Source organism: Phoenix dactylifera, chromosome 17 (assembly GCF_051530095.1).
Source record: "Phoenix dactylifera cultivar Ajwa chromosome 17, Ajwa_hap1_PhDact_Kaust_v1.1, whole genome shotgun sequence".
In the NCBI taxonomy this organism is placed as follows: Eukaryota; Viridiplantae; Streptophyta; class Magnoliopsida; order Arecales; family Arecaceae; genus Phoenix; species Phoenix dactylifera.
The window spans coordinates 12,680,251-12,697,672 of record NC_143206.1 but is presented as its reverse complement, the minus strand read 5'-3'; the positions used below and the strand labels follow the sequence as shown (position 1 = coordinate 12,697,672).

The following is a 17,422-nucleotide window of genomic DNA, read 5'->3' as shown; positions in this document are numbered from 1 at the left end:
GATCAGACCACAACCGCTTATGGACTCCGCTGAAGTATACTGTATGTTAACGACCACCCTGATTAGATTGCCTCTGGGTGTTGCCTTCCTCATAGCCAGGTAATCCTGAACGTACACAATGAAGGGGGAAAGGAAGGCACTGAATTGCAATAGATCCCAGCTGATCCTTATGTCTATAGAAAAGCAAATCAGAAACAATCGAGAACATTAAAATAATTTCACTCAAAGCTTCCTCACACATCGAATCATATCATGCAGCAGAAATTCGCTAGGCCCAGAACAAAAGCGAAGCGATCTTATAAGTTGCATCTATTGATTCATTCTTCACATTGAGGTTAACTATGCAAACATAAAGAAAAGCCTTTAAAAGTGGCATTTTCTTGATCTGTATCAACCACGGCCACGCCCTCCGCCTGTTAATATTTATTCCATAAAGAGAAAATCATGAATCAGTTTTTATGCAGAATGAAAGCTAATATTCTCCCACAAGCTAATGAGAAACACCGATGATACATACAAAGAGGGGAAACCATACCTCTGCCGCCGCCACCTTTACCACCAGCTCCACCCTTGCCACGACCACCTTTGCCACCGTCTTCCTGACGTCCAATGCCTTTGGCTGACCTACCGCTGCCGCCATCCTCTCTACCTCTTCCCCTTCCACGGCCAACACCAGGTGGTTTCCTGTCTGCAGAGAGAACATACGAAAAATAAAAATGATTCAGGATGGTGCCAAAGATGTGAGCCACTAATAGCAATGTGCACAAGGATGAATATGAGCCTATGTGCGACGGCTCATACTCTAAAATATTCAAAAGGACAAATACTCTTTTGGGACGGGTTTTTAACAGATTCCAAGTTTGTTCGACCACAGAATGAGTGGTCATCCAACAGTACACAAATATTCAAAAGAACCTAATGAGCTCACAGGCTTTAGTTGTAGTATGTCTTGAATATTGTTCAATAATTTATTCCATATATTGGAAAGGGACAAAAATGTTTCATCTTTGTGAGTGATGAACATTGTTCTATTACCTCATGATGTAACAAAATATTCCAGTATCTTAAGGTTTAAGTTCTCTATAATATCAAAAGTATAATAGGTTTGTGGAAGTTACCTGAACGGCTCTTGGTGGTTTCTTCTTGAACTTTGTCAATGACCTGGAATAACAACCCAGAATTAGAACTTCTTTTTGGAAATTAAATCAAATCAAGGAATTGGAAGCTTATGAACTGCACGTCCAGATAGTTATATAATCCCAAGTTCATTAGTAGGAGGTTTAACTAGTACAGGTTAAGGGCATAATACGTGTAACAAAGGAGCAAAATGACCTGCCACCCCTAATAATTCCCAAGACTTAAAAGAGTCTAGGGAAAGAAGGAAGGTTTGACATGGGGATTGCATTCATCTCTACGGCAAAATCTACATAGATACAAGCCAATCTGAAAGACAACAGCCAACCGAACTCCATAACTAGGCCATTTATGTAATGATGCATGAAACCTGACCAAAATAATGTATCATGAATACCTCTCATAACATATAAGCATGAACTTCAGCTAGCAACAAGGTGTACTTTTACCCTAAACTTATGTTATCTGGGCACTTGCATGGTTGCCAAGTTTCAGGGTCCTCGAGTGCTAGACATGGCAGCCTCAAAAAATCTAGGCACAGGGATAGAGTATATATGCATGTCTGTACGTGCACACACATACGTCACATGTATAAGTGTCCTCAAGCCATTGTTTTCATGCTTATCAAAAATAAAGAAACAGAAAAGAGAAGTAGAGAGAGACTGTCCAAAAAATAAAATAATAGAACAGCCATGAGTATGCAAGTTGTTTAAGTTATTCCTTAGACACATTTAAGTTATTTAACATGTGTTAAGATACTTAAGATGATAGATAACCGTGAAACTCTACTAAAAATATAATATCATTGCAAAAAGTGGTTAGCTCTTAGAAAATAAGTCTCCTGCGTGATATTCCAAAAAATGAGTGCCAGGATTTTGTTGATGTCAGCAAAGCACTTCAAAGTGGATTGTCCAGCTATGTCATGTCACGTCCTATTATGTCCAAATGTCCAAAAAAGCCGAGATATCTAGAAACCTTTATATATATATATATATATATATATATAAAGAGTGTTAACCTTAATGCACCTGAGCGATACTTTGTTCAACTTGTTGGGTTGCCAGCACTGCTGCTATTGCTATACTGAACACTGACCCCCCTCAAGCAGGAAATTAAGCAGGAGTTGTTACCATAATTGCTCTGGTAATGTTGGTACCTCATGCCTTGCAGTATATACATACCAAGATCTCTATTAAACAGATGATAAACCTTAAAACATTACTTAACTGAATGAGAAGCACTAATAACTTCTTTGCAGAACAAATCATCGGATAATCATACACCTTCTTACAGTTTGAAGGAGTCGCACACTCTTGGTGTATCAAATACAGGGATCAATTTTAGACATGCACAGACCAAGGTTACCACAATAAATGATACGAGAAATCTACTTAAGGATACTAGACATCCATTATCTACATTGGGAAAAAAACTGTGGATAAAAACAGCTATATTTCACAGGCAACACAAGACTGGGGACAGGTAAGGCAATGTATTTGCTGGCTGCGAAGTACAAAGGAGATAGTTCCTACCTGTTCTTTTTACAGCTGTACATATGCTTTGGGCAATTGGATGACTCCATCAAGTAATTTTAATGATTTAAATGAAATTAAGTCACCAAGCTATTTTTTGCAAACATTTGGTAAAAGTGATAACTATTCCAAGCTACTCGAATTGCAAGCAAAAAAGTTTGTGGAGGGGTCAATATTTCCTGGGGTTCCCAACCTTCAAGTCTATGTATGCAAAAATCTCCATTGTGGCATTGATGTGGAGGTGCAAATTGCTGTAGATATCCAAAATAAAAGGTTCACATTGCTATGGACAAGGCTAAATTATGGTATACAGTTATAAATAAGAAATCAATGAATGCTCAGACCAATGACTTTGAAAGATGATAGCATGCTGTGCCTTCTTCAAAAAAAATAAGTGTGACGCACCATCTTAGGAAACGATTACTTTCCAACTTTTTACAAGAATAAACAAGCAGCAAGTTCTGCGTATATAGCTTTCTGTTCTATTGTTTATTAAATTTTTGTTTATATAAATAATGGCAACATTAGGTTATGCTTTGAACTTTTAAAGATTTTGCAGTCATTCAAATTGTCATGCAAACCGTGGTCATGTTGCTCATTGTCTGAGTCATGTGCTAATTCACATAAGCCACATATCAAAGGTTCTAGCAATTCAATTCCTTTTCGTTATTTTTCTAAACAAGGTTTAAAATATTTTTTTGCAACCATTGAATCCACCTTCCCAGCATCATTATGTAGATGGGGAATATGTTCTCTAGGGCCCTTTTATATTTACACAATGAACTACATTGATCAGGCACAAACTAAAGTTGTGGAACCCACAAAAACAAAATTAGAAAGCAATATGTAAAGAAACTATTGAAAATTTTAGAAATGTTCATCTAATATAAATGATGCCTATCAATAAGGCACACTAAAAGCAAAGAGAAAAGGGAAAAGTGGCTAGATGAGTGCGAATGGCTCCCCCACCCACCCACCCCTTCTTTTGTAGGGAAAAATATTGTCGGAAGGGGGTGCTGGGTTTAGTAAAGGATTTTGAATACACCTTTTGTCCTGGGTTTTAATGTCAGAATACCCACCTGGAAGCTGGAAATCTCAAACTAAGCCTCCTGTTTGACTTGAACATCAGGAAAGTAAAAAAGAAATCTAAAAACTTAACATTATAATAGGACTACTGGATCATTAGAACCAAAAAAAAATAATGATACAAGTTTTCTTTAAAATCAAGCCTTTATATAGTACTTGCACATGAACCAACCTACCGCACTCAATGTACAATAACATGTCCATAAATTTGATAGTCCGTGGTAATTTCATACCTTTGACTAATTTAAGCATGTAAGTACCATTCCACCAAATCCGATAAACAATCAAAAATAATCAAAGACATATGCTCTGGTTTATGCCGCATTGTTGAGACTAAAGTATTCCAATGCAGATTTCTCTAATTGTATAGGAATACTAGAAACATTCTGAAGGCTAAACTGCATGGATACCATTCTAAATGACATTGAAACATAAGGCTCTCTATGTTCCAAGCACAGGATTCATATTTCTAACTTGTCTGCTGAAGCAGTAAAAAACCAAAATCCAAGTTGAATAAGACATCAAGTACAGCTATTAAAACTAATACTTAATACCACACACATATTAAACCCTCTACAATATATTGATGTGTAACCACACACTCAAAAATGGACAACAATTTGCAGAAATGTTAAAATAAACAGCAAATCTTCTCAGTGATGAAGTGGCCATCTGTTGAACATCAAACAACAGATCACACACTGCTGGACAATATGACCTCAAAAGAGTCCTCTAACTAGGAGACAAGAGCAACAAATAAGTTCATCATTGACACTATCATGCATGAATTGTGAGATCCACCCCTTTAAATTCAGCTAGATTTTATGAATTCAACTTTGCTATTGGTCCTCGTCTAAGCCCAAGTCACCATTTTGATAATATTCTTGAGTTATTTGTGCATAATTCTCAATGGTTCTTCTTTTTCTTTTTTTTTTTTTTTTTTTTGCTGAAAACGGGTGCTTCATACAGTGCGGGTACGAATACACCCAATAAAGTCAAAATACAAGACCTCACGGAGTGCCAATGGCAACTCCGCCTCCCCTGCCCAGAGGGCATACCCCGAGTGGTGGGCCACATGGCCAGCCACCCAATCGGCTGCCCCATTGGCCTCCCTGAATACATGTTTGGCCAAAGTGGCCCCTCCCTGACTCATCATCACAATATCGCGAATCAAGGGGTGGTCTATGGTCTCACCCCCCAATCCCCTCTGTATCCATCGGACAACAGTGACCGAGTCCCCCTCCAAAATAATCGAGCTGGCCCGCAGTACTGCCCTCGCATGTCGAAGGCCTGCCCAGGCGGCGTGTAACTCTGCTCCAGGCACCGATGTATCGAACAACTGACACCCACCTGCGGCCAGTACCCTGGAGTGTGGGCCCCATATGACAAAGCCTGCACCGCCCCGCGTGCCGCCATCCAGAACCGACCCATCGAAGTTGACCTTGAGGAAGCTCAGGGGTGGGGGCTCCCAGGTGAAAAACACCAACTGGGAAGCTGCCGAGGCAGGGAGGAACCCCAGGTGTCCCGAGCTGTCAAAGGTCTATCTGTAGAGAGGCCAGGTCTGATCTCCAAGGCCTGTGCTCTAGCAAGCTCTGCCACAAACCTCGGTGACACCCTGCGCTCACCGAGAGTGCGGGCATTCCTTGCCAGCCAGATCTGAAGCGCTGTGCAAGTAGCTCTAATGCCCTCCTCACGGGTCCGTGAACTGGCTAACCACTGCCGTGTCACCCTGAGAAACTGTAGCCGCTCACTCCGGGCCCCCCACGGGGTCCCAGCCCACTGCCATGTCGTCCGCGCCCATGTGCACTGGAAGAGCACATGGTCCGCTGACTCCTCAACTCCGCACGTCCCGCACTCAGCAGGGACCCCCCAACCTCGCCTGCTCAGCTCTGCTCTCGTAGGAAGTCGGTTCCAGAACACCTTCCATAGAAAGAGAGCAACCCTCGGATGAAGTCCGGACCTCCAAATCCAGGTGCAGTCCGGCCCCGGCTCATACCCTGACTGAATGGCGCGCGTGATGTCTCTCAACCTGACACTGGCCTGGCTCGAGGTGCCCCACACCCTGATCAGCACATATGAACTTTCAATAAATATCCCAAACACGTATTCATTTAGCCATCTAAGGTCAATCATCTCAAACAACTTTCCTTCATGGATCTGCCTCAAACTCTGCGCTCCCTAATTCAACTTTAGGCAGTCCTTCCATATTGACATTAACTCCTATAACTGCTACTGTATTCATTTTTTGTGTACGTAAGTGCAGCATAGATCTTTAGTTCCTCCATCATCTTTCCTAGTATTTGCTTGCCTTTTTTTGGTGTTCAGAAGGTCATTAGAAGTTGCACATGTCATTAAATTTACGAAAATCTGCTCTTTCTTTCGAATCAATATAGCATTTTATGTCTTATACACACTTTTTTTCAACTTTTTTTCTAATTGACAAGCTTACTCAATAGCTGCATTCTGAACATCCACTTTCAACCACCAATTTCCCTTGCCAGAAATTTTTATCTGAACAAATTTAGACACTACAGCATCTCAGAGGCTACTCCATTAATGCAAACTACCAAGGAACATTACTTAATCTTTGGGCATCTTCTTAACCTCCGATTGTAGTTCAGCTCATGCTAAGTATATCTATAAACAACTTGCACATGTTGAGTGGCTAACTCTCTCCAACATATAATTGTGATGCTTATTTTTCATGTCTCTGTAGAAAACATAGGAATACTTCATTTTGATGATCATCAAAAAGAAAAAAAAAAACTGAGATTGTTGATTTTTCTATCTTAAGACACATGTTTATACAATCTTTAAATTAGCTATTTTATGTAATAACGGATTTATAGGCATCAGCCAATTACCTTCCTCAAAGTATCCATCTCTTTTGTAACTGAAGATGGTAATGGTACCAGTGGCTTGCTGTATTAGCATCAATTAGTTGCATAATGTATGTAAGTGTAATGTACAAATAAGTATATAACGTCTGCAAGTAGAGACACACAGACAGAAACATAAACAAATTTATCTGTGTATAAATCCCATTTTATCCAAAACACACTGGTCTATCAGCACAATATTAATAAGAATGGATTGCACATGTTCAGTGATGAGGAAGATCAACATGGTCCTACATATTATGTATTTTGACCAAGAGGCATGAGAAAGAACAACAGGAATGTATAGGAGGATTATTTTAATAACATCTTCCACTTAGTTACTTGAAGGGGGTTTAACAAGCAAAAGAACCTCATTTTTGAGTTTGTGTATGTTTTAATAAATCCCACATAATCTTCTCCACATAGAGGTTTTTGCTCAATCATATTATTTTTGAATAAGCATGCAAAAAATTCTGTCCAAAAAAGAAAAAAGAACAAAAATTTTAAGCTCTTCCAATTAGCAAGTGACAAATTGGAACACAGAGATAAAGGATAAGTACCGCAAGAGTAAAGTGAGAGGGTAAAAGAAAAAAGACACTCTTCTGCAAAGGTTCTCTTATATACCTCATCAGGAACTCGAAGATATTTAATGGTATTCCCTCGAATATAGCATTCAGGCATCCTCCAAAACCTGTCTCCATCCTACATCACAATGACATCCTATAAGAAACACGAAACAAAACCAATCTAATTCCACCAGAACAAACCAAACATCAATACATAAAACCAAACAACAAAACAGTCACCTTTGAGGTACAAATGACCTCACGGAGGTGAATGTTCATCCAGGTATCACAGTTCACCAAGTGTCCATTGTACGTCTCCCCGTTCTTCAGCTCCACCAGCTGTCACCACACAATAACGTCATCAATCAACACACTAAATAACTACCAGTATCAAGAAAAACGGATCCAAAAACAAAGCCCCAGCATCATGAATCCAAGAAAGCACAAAAACGTGAACCCTATGTAATAAAGCGACAGTCCAAAGTAAAGGGCAAAAGTATCTCACCATGGGATGCCCTTGGGCCGTCTTCAGGAGTGATAGCGGAAGCTGGAAAGTCGCACCAAAAGTACAAGTTCAAAATCATAACACCCCAAGGAAATAATACAGAAAATTCAAAAAAATTGAACACTTCGAAACCCTAACCACATCCAAACCCTAATAGAACCCACAAAAATAACAAAAAAAATCCTCAATAATAATAATAAAAAAAAACTCGTCAGAAAAAAACGCACCATCTTCCCGAGTCCGGAGACCGAATAGGCCAAGGGAAATAAACCTGCAATCAAGAACAAGGATGAGAAGAGAAACAAAGGAATCATCCATAGCCCAAAAAAACAAACAAAAAAAAAAAATCCAGCTCCTGGGAAGCAGAGATCGATGGGATCGATCCCTGTGGCTTAGAACCCTAGAATCGAAGAAAAAGATTGGATACGAACCGTAAACTTATTGTTTTGGGAACGAAAATTCTCGAGCCCTAATTATAACATGAGAAGAAAGCGAAGAAAAATTACTCTCGCGAGGTTTTGGAGGAAGGATTAACCAGGAGAGCCTCCTATTCTGACTCTCCATGGAAGTGAAGTACATATTTATACTGGAACATGGGGGTGGTCGGCGACGGGTCTGACAAAGTCGGGTCTGATAATTTTGGATCTGAATGAACCCGATCCGAAACAACGTAGCGAGCCGGATCTAGTTATGATTGAAATTTTGATTAGGTGCAATCCCATGACCTTAGCGGAAACAACATAGGATTGGACTTGCAGTTCGAATGATGACATCCCAATCCCATACTTAGCTTGGTTGACTGCCTCCAAGCCTAAGATTGATCAATTGTTGCTCTTGGAGGGTGACTCAGTAGAGGTGATTGAGCGGATTCTACAGAAAAGGCCGGGGGTGTCCAATCACCTGATGTTAGATAATATCCAGATGCTGCTGAGGAAGTGCGATACCTATCAAGTTATGCATGTGTTCCAGAAGGCGAATCGAGCTGCTAATTGAGTTGCCTCCTTTACTGCTCACCATTCTGGAAAGATTTTCTGGACTCATTTTGTATCTGTTCGTCCACTTCTGTGGAGTATTTTGTCCATTGATTCTGATGGCAATGCTCACGCGAGACTAGTATGAGCTGCTGATGTACAAAAAAAAAAAAAATCCCAAAACTAGTGTGCCATGTATTGCATACAATGTACTATATATAAGATGCACATCGTGCCTTGCTCGATATCTATTTGTTTCTATGATGGGATGATATGACGATCATTGTACAACTCTTTACGATGCAAAATATGCAGGAGATTTGAACCTTGGCTTTTTATGGAAGCTGAAAATTGGTGGTGCCATGTGGGTCGCCAAATATCGTTCGGCAACTTCCAACTGGCGAGCTCGGTGGCGACGAATTGGCTTGTGGCTAAATTTTTAGTAGATTTTTTTTGTTTCAAAATAAAATAGTGACTTGTAATAGATATCATTAGCTGATATAATGCAAAGGGATGGAGCAAAATCATTATTGGTCTTTAAAACATTATAACAACTGTTATTGAAAACCACTCTGTTATTTTTGCTTTAAAAAAGGAAAATAAAAAATGATGATGAAATTTTTGAAAATATTTACCTTTTATTGTCCTCTATTTGTTTTCCTATATTGGTTATCCTGTGATACTGTCATTGCCCTATCATTTCTTCACCTTAGCATTGATTGAGTTATCTCTAATCATACCACGGCATTAATTTGCATTAGAATTATCTAACTTCAAACTTTTGGCATATAAAAACAATTCCTAGGAAAGTGTTAACTGTGAGTTGCAGAAAACCAAAAACCAAGTGCATGAGGAAATCATCAAACGTCTCACCCAGCAGCCAACACTCTCCCCTGCCGATGCAGTTTAGCTATATTTGACAGTGGAAAAATTTATAGATTTAATGGATATCTGGTATAGCAAATCTCTCATAATCTAATTAATTAGAAATTTAACGTGCGACGCCCGCGCTGAAAAATTGGTTCCAACTCTCACCAATCTCCTTAATTTCCTTAACAGAATGGATAGAATTTCCTGACTCCACAAAGCAAGTGGTCAAATTTTATGGTTCACTGAGATATCTGGTATAAGTTTCACACGCTGATAATGAACAAAAGGCCTAAATTTGGTGTAAAAAGTAAATAAATAAATAAAACCTGAGGGTGTATAGTTCATCAAGGATGACTAAATGAGAGGAGGGGAAAACTTGTTTAACTTCTGAGATGGCTAACTTCTGCACTATGATTTGGTGATATTAGATCTTCTGATTGGCTTTCTTCAGCAAGTGCTTGAGCAATTGCATTGCTTCAATCTGTTTGGACTCACCATCACCAGATCTCACATTCAAAAAGGAATGCCCGCAAGACGCAGAAATCAAGCATTGAGAAGTACATAATCATTAAACCTGTTGCAATACTTCCAGATCCAATAAATCTGGATACATAAGGCTTAATTAACCATGCTAATATAGACAAAAGAACTAAATATAAACAATTCATTTGGCTCATCTTCAGAAAAAAAACTAAATATAAACAATTCATTTGGCTCATCCTCAGAAACATTAGCACCCTTAATTATTTATTGTGCATCATTAATTGCGAAGAGATCATATAACATTATTATTAAATTATTTTAGATTTGCCATTCAAAATTATCTTCTACTATCATAATAGGAAATCTGGGGAGTGACCCCCCCTCTCGTCCCCCACAATATATATATATATATATATATATATATATATATATATATATATAACTTTCATTCCATCGACTCCTTCATGCACATTGCACATGCAAAATACAAATTATGGTTTAATACAAGCACAAAACGTTCAGCTTTTTTTTGATGGAAAGTGGAGGAAATGAGAAACTTCTACTCGGATTTTTTTTAAAAAAAGGAAAAGAAAATCCTTATTCGACTCATCATTAAATTAAACATAATGCATTTCAACTGTAAGCACTTGAATTATTTGCAATTATTGACGAGAATAAAGTTTTATCTGATTTTGATCTGATAACAATCATTGAGTTAAATTTAGCAACCAGCATTTCCTTCTGGTTGTCACAAGGTCTATTTGTAAGTTACTACTACATATGATTGAAAATAGTACCATAATAGGAGACAAGAATCTTCGCTCAAGCTGATCCGTCACCAGAGCAGATGATTGAAAATACTACATAAGTATGCTGCTGCCTCTGCGCATCTTGGCTAGCGCTGTGTCCCTGTGGATGTACAACATAATAGGAGACAAGAATCCGTCGACAGGCATACCAAATTGCAATGTAACATTGAAAAGAAGATTAGAGCAGATATGGTGGAAACACCATAGATAGCACATGATCCAGACCTTTCCTACAAGGAAAATTTTTAAACAAGCGACCCATTTTTCAGGCTCAAGCTTACCAGGTTTTTGCAAAATTGAGAACCAACAATCACATGTTATTCCATTGCTGGAATATATTTCCTTCAAGGAACTGTTTCCCGGCTTCAAGACCCACTTCTTGAACACTTTGACAGCTTTCACCCAGTGCCCTGCCGTTTATAAACAAGCCTCTAGCAGCAAACCCCATGAGATCGGTTGGGTTCATAAACTCACGAATTCTGGAGACAATATCACCTTCATACAAGAATCCCACCCTAACAGTTCGAGGAGCAAGGTTGAGCTTCATTCTGCACTGTTTGGTAGGGACTTACTCGCTCAACAAACTTAAGAGTCTTCCTCTGATAACACGAAGTTTTCCATGCCAAAAGATCAACCTGCTGCCAAATTCCATATCTGCATTCGCTATTATGTATATAATATTCTTGAACTTCTAATGGCTGTTCCAGAGATAATCTGTCGACCTGGCCTTTCAGCTCTTGGAGCCGATGACCAATCCTAGATGACACAGCATCATATAGAATTCCTCTAGAATCATGCTGAGTATCATCCTTATCAATGATGCAATTGGATCACCAATCAGCACTGTCAACTGCAGGTAATTAAATTGAGAACAAGGTCACAAATCCGAGTTAGGAGTGACATGCAAGGGAGGCAGAACGATACTTGAAAAAAATGGATAACCTGTTGAAAAAGTATATGTTAACTTGGCACCAGCAACAAACTGGGCAAGCACAACAATACAAGTGTTACCTTCTTGCCAATCTTCGGAAGTTCCTAATAGGCATGATTTCTTGCATCCTAGTGTATACAAAGGGAATAACCATAGGAGTACTATCTGCATCCATCACCAACCTGCAAAGTGGTTTTTTTTTTTGTGTTTTTTTCTTTTTTTTGAGGTGAGGGTGGGGGGCAACAAATACATTAGGATACCAGTCAGAAAAGATAAAAATAAGAACAGGAAAATGACATCAATTAATGGAAATGAGAAAAATTCCAGGAATGCAGCTGAGATTACACTAACAAACTACGTGTTGACTATATGAGCAATGTGACATGCATTATTAAAGAAATCAATCTGTTGCCTCCACCTCAAAGCATCATGAGCATAGTAAGACAAAGACAAGGCAGGATATCTGCATATAGTTGATTTAAATATGATATGTGTATATGCACCTGATTTGAGCAAGCTTCTTCATACACCTTTCAAGAAGTACATCAGAATTTAACTACTTTGGCAAGATTTTTTAAAATAAGAGTGCATCCTGAGCTTGAAATGATGCAATATTGATTTAGGTAAATCAATGACGAATCTACAAATAAGTGTTTTTTTACCACCAAATGCCAGGAGACATAAGAAAAGTAAAAGATCAGAAAAAGTTGTTAACAAGTGTTATTTTGTGAAGATTAGCATAAAACTGATGCAAAATTGATCACTATTTGGTTAATGAACTTAAAACAACAGTTTAGTCATGATTTGGTTGTTCATCTCCTGCAACATCATTAGCAACGATCTGCATCCTACCATGGATTGGTCTTAAAGGCAGGAAAAAAGAAAAATCAGTACATCTCAAAATTTAATAATCTGTATGCTGCAACATTTTAGTACTTATCAGAAACCACCACATTAAGAAAGGATCTTATTAACATGTATCCTTTAAATGCCCTAGTTCCAGTAATTCATAAATGTTAAAATGTTCTCTTTTTATCCCCTGTTCCAAAAATTGGAGAGCATTCCTACAACTGTTCCAGATAATTTTGTTAAAAGGTATCTTTTACAGAACAAACACTACAGCTGGAACGCAGTTTACCGTCCAGTCATATTAACTTAATGCCGTTTTGATGTAAGTTTTGCTTGATGAAAAAGATATGAGAAACAAACTCATACTTACTGCCTCGACTTGCTTTGCTGGATATCCAGGGGTCCATCTGTTCCAAATTTCTTCTTATTTTGTGCTTGTTGCATCTTTGTGACCCTGACTGCATGAACTACCTTGACCTACGGTTCCAAGTCATAGAATACAAGCCTCTTATCTGGCAGATGCTCTTGATCTTTGATATGACCAACCAACTCGTCCAATACCTTATAAATAATCTCAGCTTCAGGATGAACCCTGTCCTCCACAACGAAGATGTGAACTTCCTTCTGAACCTCAATCCAACTCATTCCTGTATCCTTCTTCACTCCTCTCTCCTTCATCTCCTTTATAATTCTACCTCTCTCCTCCCATCTTCCTTCTGACGACAATATGTTAGCCAGAAGCACATAGGCTGCCGAGCATTCTGGTTCTACAAGAAGCAAGCGTTGGGCTGCATATTTTCCCATCTCCAAATTACCATGAATGCTACATGCCCCAAGTAACGACTGCCAAAGAAGAGGACTAGGCTCTACAGGCAACTCTTCTATGAATCTTCTTGCATCATTCAAAAGTCCTGCACGACCCAACATGTCTACCACACATGCATAGTGCTCCATCCTGGGGGTGATCCCATGATCCACCGACATCAAGCGCAGGAACCCCATACCCTTTTCAATAGAACCCACATGGCTGCAAGCATGAAGCAATGATAAAAATGTAACATCTGTTGGCTCCATGCCTTCCAATTTCATATCTTCATAGAGTTGAAGTGCTTCTAATCCATGACCATGACGAGCAAAAGCTCCAATCACAGAGTTCCATGACACTGAATTCTGATGAACCATTTGACTGAAGATTTTAACAGAGTCCATCAGTTCGCCGCACTTTGAGTACATGTTAACGAGACCATTGCTCACAAAAACATTTGATCCCAAAGACTTCTTAACAACCATAGAGTGGATTTGCTTCCCAAGGGAAAATGGTGCTGAGGCACCAAATGCCCCCAAAACAGCCGAGATCATATTTGCATCGATCTCAATCCCTGCTCCCACCATGTCAGCAAAAAGCTTAAAAGCTCTCTCTTCCATTCCATTCTGAGCAAAACCTACTAGAATCACAGTCAAAGAAACCTCGTCGGGTTCTTCTTGAGATATAAAGATCAGAAGCGCATCTTCCATTATGCCACACTTTGAGTACATATCCATTAGAGCACTCTCAACACACAAGTCCAAGTGAAGCCCGGATTTGATGACAAGCCCATGAACCTGTTGCCCTTCTTTAAGGGCTCGTAATCCACAACAAGCTAGCAGGGAGCTTGAGTAGGTCAAGGAGTTAGCTTCCACTGCATGCCGCATCTCTTTAAATAAAATCAAGCTCTCCTTGCATAACTGGCTCTGAGCAAGGCCTGAGACCATCGCAGTCCATGTAACTATATTTCTTTCCTGCATCCCATCAAACACCTTATGTGCTGACGTTGGGCACCCACATTTAAAGTAAGCAGTCAGCAGGGCATTCCCCACTGGAATTTCCTGCTCATAGCCATTCAAAATTATCACTGCATGCATCATTGCGCTCGCAGACAGTAGCTCAGGTTCTGCACAAGCTGATAAAATAGTCGTCAAAGTTGCACGATCAAATCGACAAATTTCATATCCGTACATTTGTTTGAAGCATTCAAATCCCATCTCCAACTCATCCTTCATCAAACAACCTGAAATCATCGAGTTCCAGGATACAGGATCTTTCATTTGCATTCGATCAAAAACCTTCATTGCATCGAATAATTGGCCGCATTTCGCGTACATGGAAAGGAGAGCATTCCAGACAACCATGATATCACGAGGACTGCACCTATGGCTATTGAAGCTAAAATGATTGGAATTCTTAATGATAGCAGCATGGATCGAAGAACCGAGTTGGTAGTTCCTCTCTCTACCACAGAGCGAAAGGAGGGTACTGAGGTGCGCATAATTGAGAGGTAGAGTAACATATCTCATCTCCTTCTCATAGAGCTTGCAGATTGCTTTACTCACTGAAACATGAACTGCCAATTCCAACAAACTGGTTGAAGAGTGCAATGGATTTTTTTTATGCTCTCCACTTCTCTCTTCCTTTCTTCTACCAATTGACCATAGAGTTGAGATATGAGAATATATCTTGGCCCATAGGCTTTTAAATTGTGTACATTTCTATATTGATTCATGACACTTTTCATGTCATTTTGTATTTGTAGATGAAAACTGCCAAATATCATCTCTCCATTCTCTACTGCTGATGTGGTGGTCAACAAATAGATTTGAGAACTGAGTAGGGAATGAAGAGGTGACCAGGAGCAATACTAGCAATACTAGGCACCAACTTGACCTATTACATCCTCTTTACAATTTTACCAGATTTGGGTTTGAATTACACCTTCAAACCTGATACTACAAAAATAGACAGAATGAACATATGCCAAATTTCAAAGAATACTTCAAATGAATGATATACTTGATAAAGTAAATTGAATGCCATTAACAATTTAAACTTCTTCCTTAGTGGTTAAAAGAAATGTTGTTCAAGACTTCTGTAAAACAATATCAATTTAACTGAAGATGGTCTCATTCTTTCTGACCTACCAATAAATAAATTTAGGGGGGAAAAGAAGATGATGATATTAAGATAGGGGATCAAACTATAGGTTATGAGCAATAATAGCATGCACCATATATTGTGCAATAATTGCATTTGTTCATATGGGATTTGAATGCTGCTTTGTCGATAAGAGCAGTGATGCTTAACTATTTAATATGCTTAGCTTTTCTCAACCCAATGTACATCATCTCAGTGCTAAACTCTGTATCTGTACCACCTTATTACTACGTCGGTATGCCTGGTATGGAGGCCGGTTCGGCATACCGAGTGTCGGTATGTCTCCTATACTGTATACTGATAAAGAACCAGTATTGTGCGGTACGTTTCATACTGTCCAATTTGGTATAGTATGGCATACCTTGTTTCAACCCATTGTAGATTGGGTTAGATTGCCTTGTTTCAAGCTTGGGTCTGGATTTTTGATCCATTCAATAAACAAGTTGGGTTCAGATTGATATATTTTTAATCTATCTTATATCAGATCTGACCCATAACAAGTCCAACTTGACCAGATTGCCATCTCTATTTGTCAATCTAAGCATCGACCCAAGAGCAACAATTGATAGACAGACTGTAGTGTCTTGGAAGCAGTAAACCAAGCTAACAAGTATGGGATTGGGATCTCATACTTGTTAGCTTGGTTCACTACCTCCGAGTCTAAGATCTATCAATTGTGCTCTTGGGTCGCTGCTTAGATCAACAAACAAGGGTGTTAACCCGGTCCGATTGGACATGTCATGGGTCAGATCTAATATAAGATACATTAAAAATCTATCAATCTGAATCCAAGTTGTTTATCAAATAGATAGAAAATTCAGATCCTAACATGATCATCTTATTAAATAGATAATCTAATCCGATCTACAACGGATTGAAAAAGATTGAACAGATTGAACAGTTAAGCATTACCATCCTCATCAACAAGGCAGCATCCAAATTGCATATGAACAAATGCAATTATTGCATAGTGTCATCTTCTTCTTTCTCCCCCTAAATTATCTCATTGGCAAGTCACAAAGAGTGAGGCGATCTAAGGTTGGATTCATATTGTTTTAGAAAAGTCTTGAACAACATTTTTTTTTTACCCACTTGGAAAGAAGTTTAAATTGTTAATGACATTCGATGTGCTTTATCTTATCATGTATCCCATGCATTGGTAGTCCTCTTTGAAATTTGGCATATGTTTGTGCTATCTATTTTTGTCGTATCAGGTTCGAGGGATTGAGGACAAAGATCAAGAAAACGAAGGTGTAATTCAAACCCAAATCTGGTAGAATCGTAAAGAGGATTTAGTTGGCCAAGTTGGTGCCTAGTATTGCTAGGATTGTTTGTTGTCACCACTCCATTTCCTACCCAGTTCCCAAATCTATCTGTTGACCACCACATCAGCAGTAGAGAATAAAGAGATGATGATTAGATATTTTCATCTACAAATACAAAAATGACACATGAAAAGTTTCATGGATCGATATAGAAATGCACACAATTTAGAAGCCTTATCGGCCAAGATATATTCTCATAATTCTTATGGTCCATTGAGACTTGAAAGGTAACAAATACAACATTGCTGAGTAATGAAAGTGTAGCATAATGGAAGATGGGCTTTTCTGATCTTCATGTCTCATGATGCGCTTCTGATCTTAAGGTCTCATGAAGAACCCGACGAGATTTCTTTGACTGTGATTCGAGTACGTTTTGCGCAGAATGGAATGGAAGAGGGAGCTTTTAAGCTTTTTGTTGAAATGGTGGCAGCAGGGATTGAGATCGATGCAAATATGATCTCGGCTGTTTTGGGGACATTTTGGGAAGCAAATCCATCCTATGGTTGTTTTTTGT

General features: G+C 38.9%; 2 protein-coding genes across 2 annotated transcripts; both read right to left on the bottom strand.

Annotated features, from left to right (window-relative positions):
* Nucleotides 1-140: 140 nt before the first annotated feature.
* Nucleotides 141-8,281, bottom strand: LOC103707248 (sm-like protein LSM4). Its single transcript, XM_008791661.6, has 8 exons — nt 8,209-8,281; nt 7,930-7,973; nt 7,703-7,744; nt 7,438-7,536; nt 7,256-7,333; nt 1,119-1,161; nt 536-688; nt 141-413 (listed from the first exon to the last, which is right to left on the bottom strand). Exons 1-8 carry the CDS (start codon nt 8,279-8,281, stop codon nt 391-393), a joined length of 555 nt encoding a protein of 184 aa, XP_008789883.2. The 3' UTR covers nt 141-390.
* A 4,693-nt stretch (nt 8,282-12,974) lies between these two features.
* LOC103707249 (Tetratricopeptide repeat (TPR)-like superfamily protein) lies at nt 12,975-15,425 on the bottom strand. Its single transcript, XM_017842841.5, has one exon. The coding sequence runs from the start codon at nt 14,947-14,949 to the stop codon at nt 13,093-13,095; it is 1,857 nt and encodes a 618-aa protein (XP_017698330.2). The 5' UTR covers nt 14,950-15,425; the 3' UTR covers nt 12,975-13,092.
* Between the last annotated feature and the right edge of the window lie 1,997 nt (nt 15,426-17,422).

Excerpts from the sequence above, each read along its gene's own strand:
- LOC103707248 (XM_008791661.6), bottom strand. The coding sequence starts at position 8,281 with ATGTACTTCACTTCCATGGAGAGTCAGAATAGGAGGCTCTCCTGGTTA. Across the intron at positions 7,334-7,437 it reads AGGTCATTTGTACCTCAAAG|GATGGAGACAGGTTTTGGAG; the intron begins GTGACTGTTTTG and ends ATTGTGATGTAG. Across the intron at positions 1,162-7,255 it reads ATCTTCGAGTTCCTGATGAG|GTCATTGACAAAGTTCAAGA; the intron begins GTATATAAGAGA and ends TTGTTATTCCAG.
- LOC103707249 (XM_017842841.5), bottom strand. The coding sequence starts at position 14,949 with ATGAGATATGTTACTCTACCTCTCAATTATGCGCACCTCAGTACCCTC.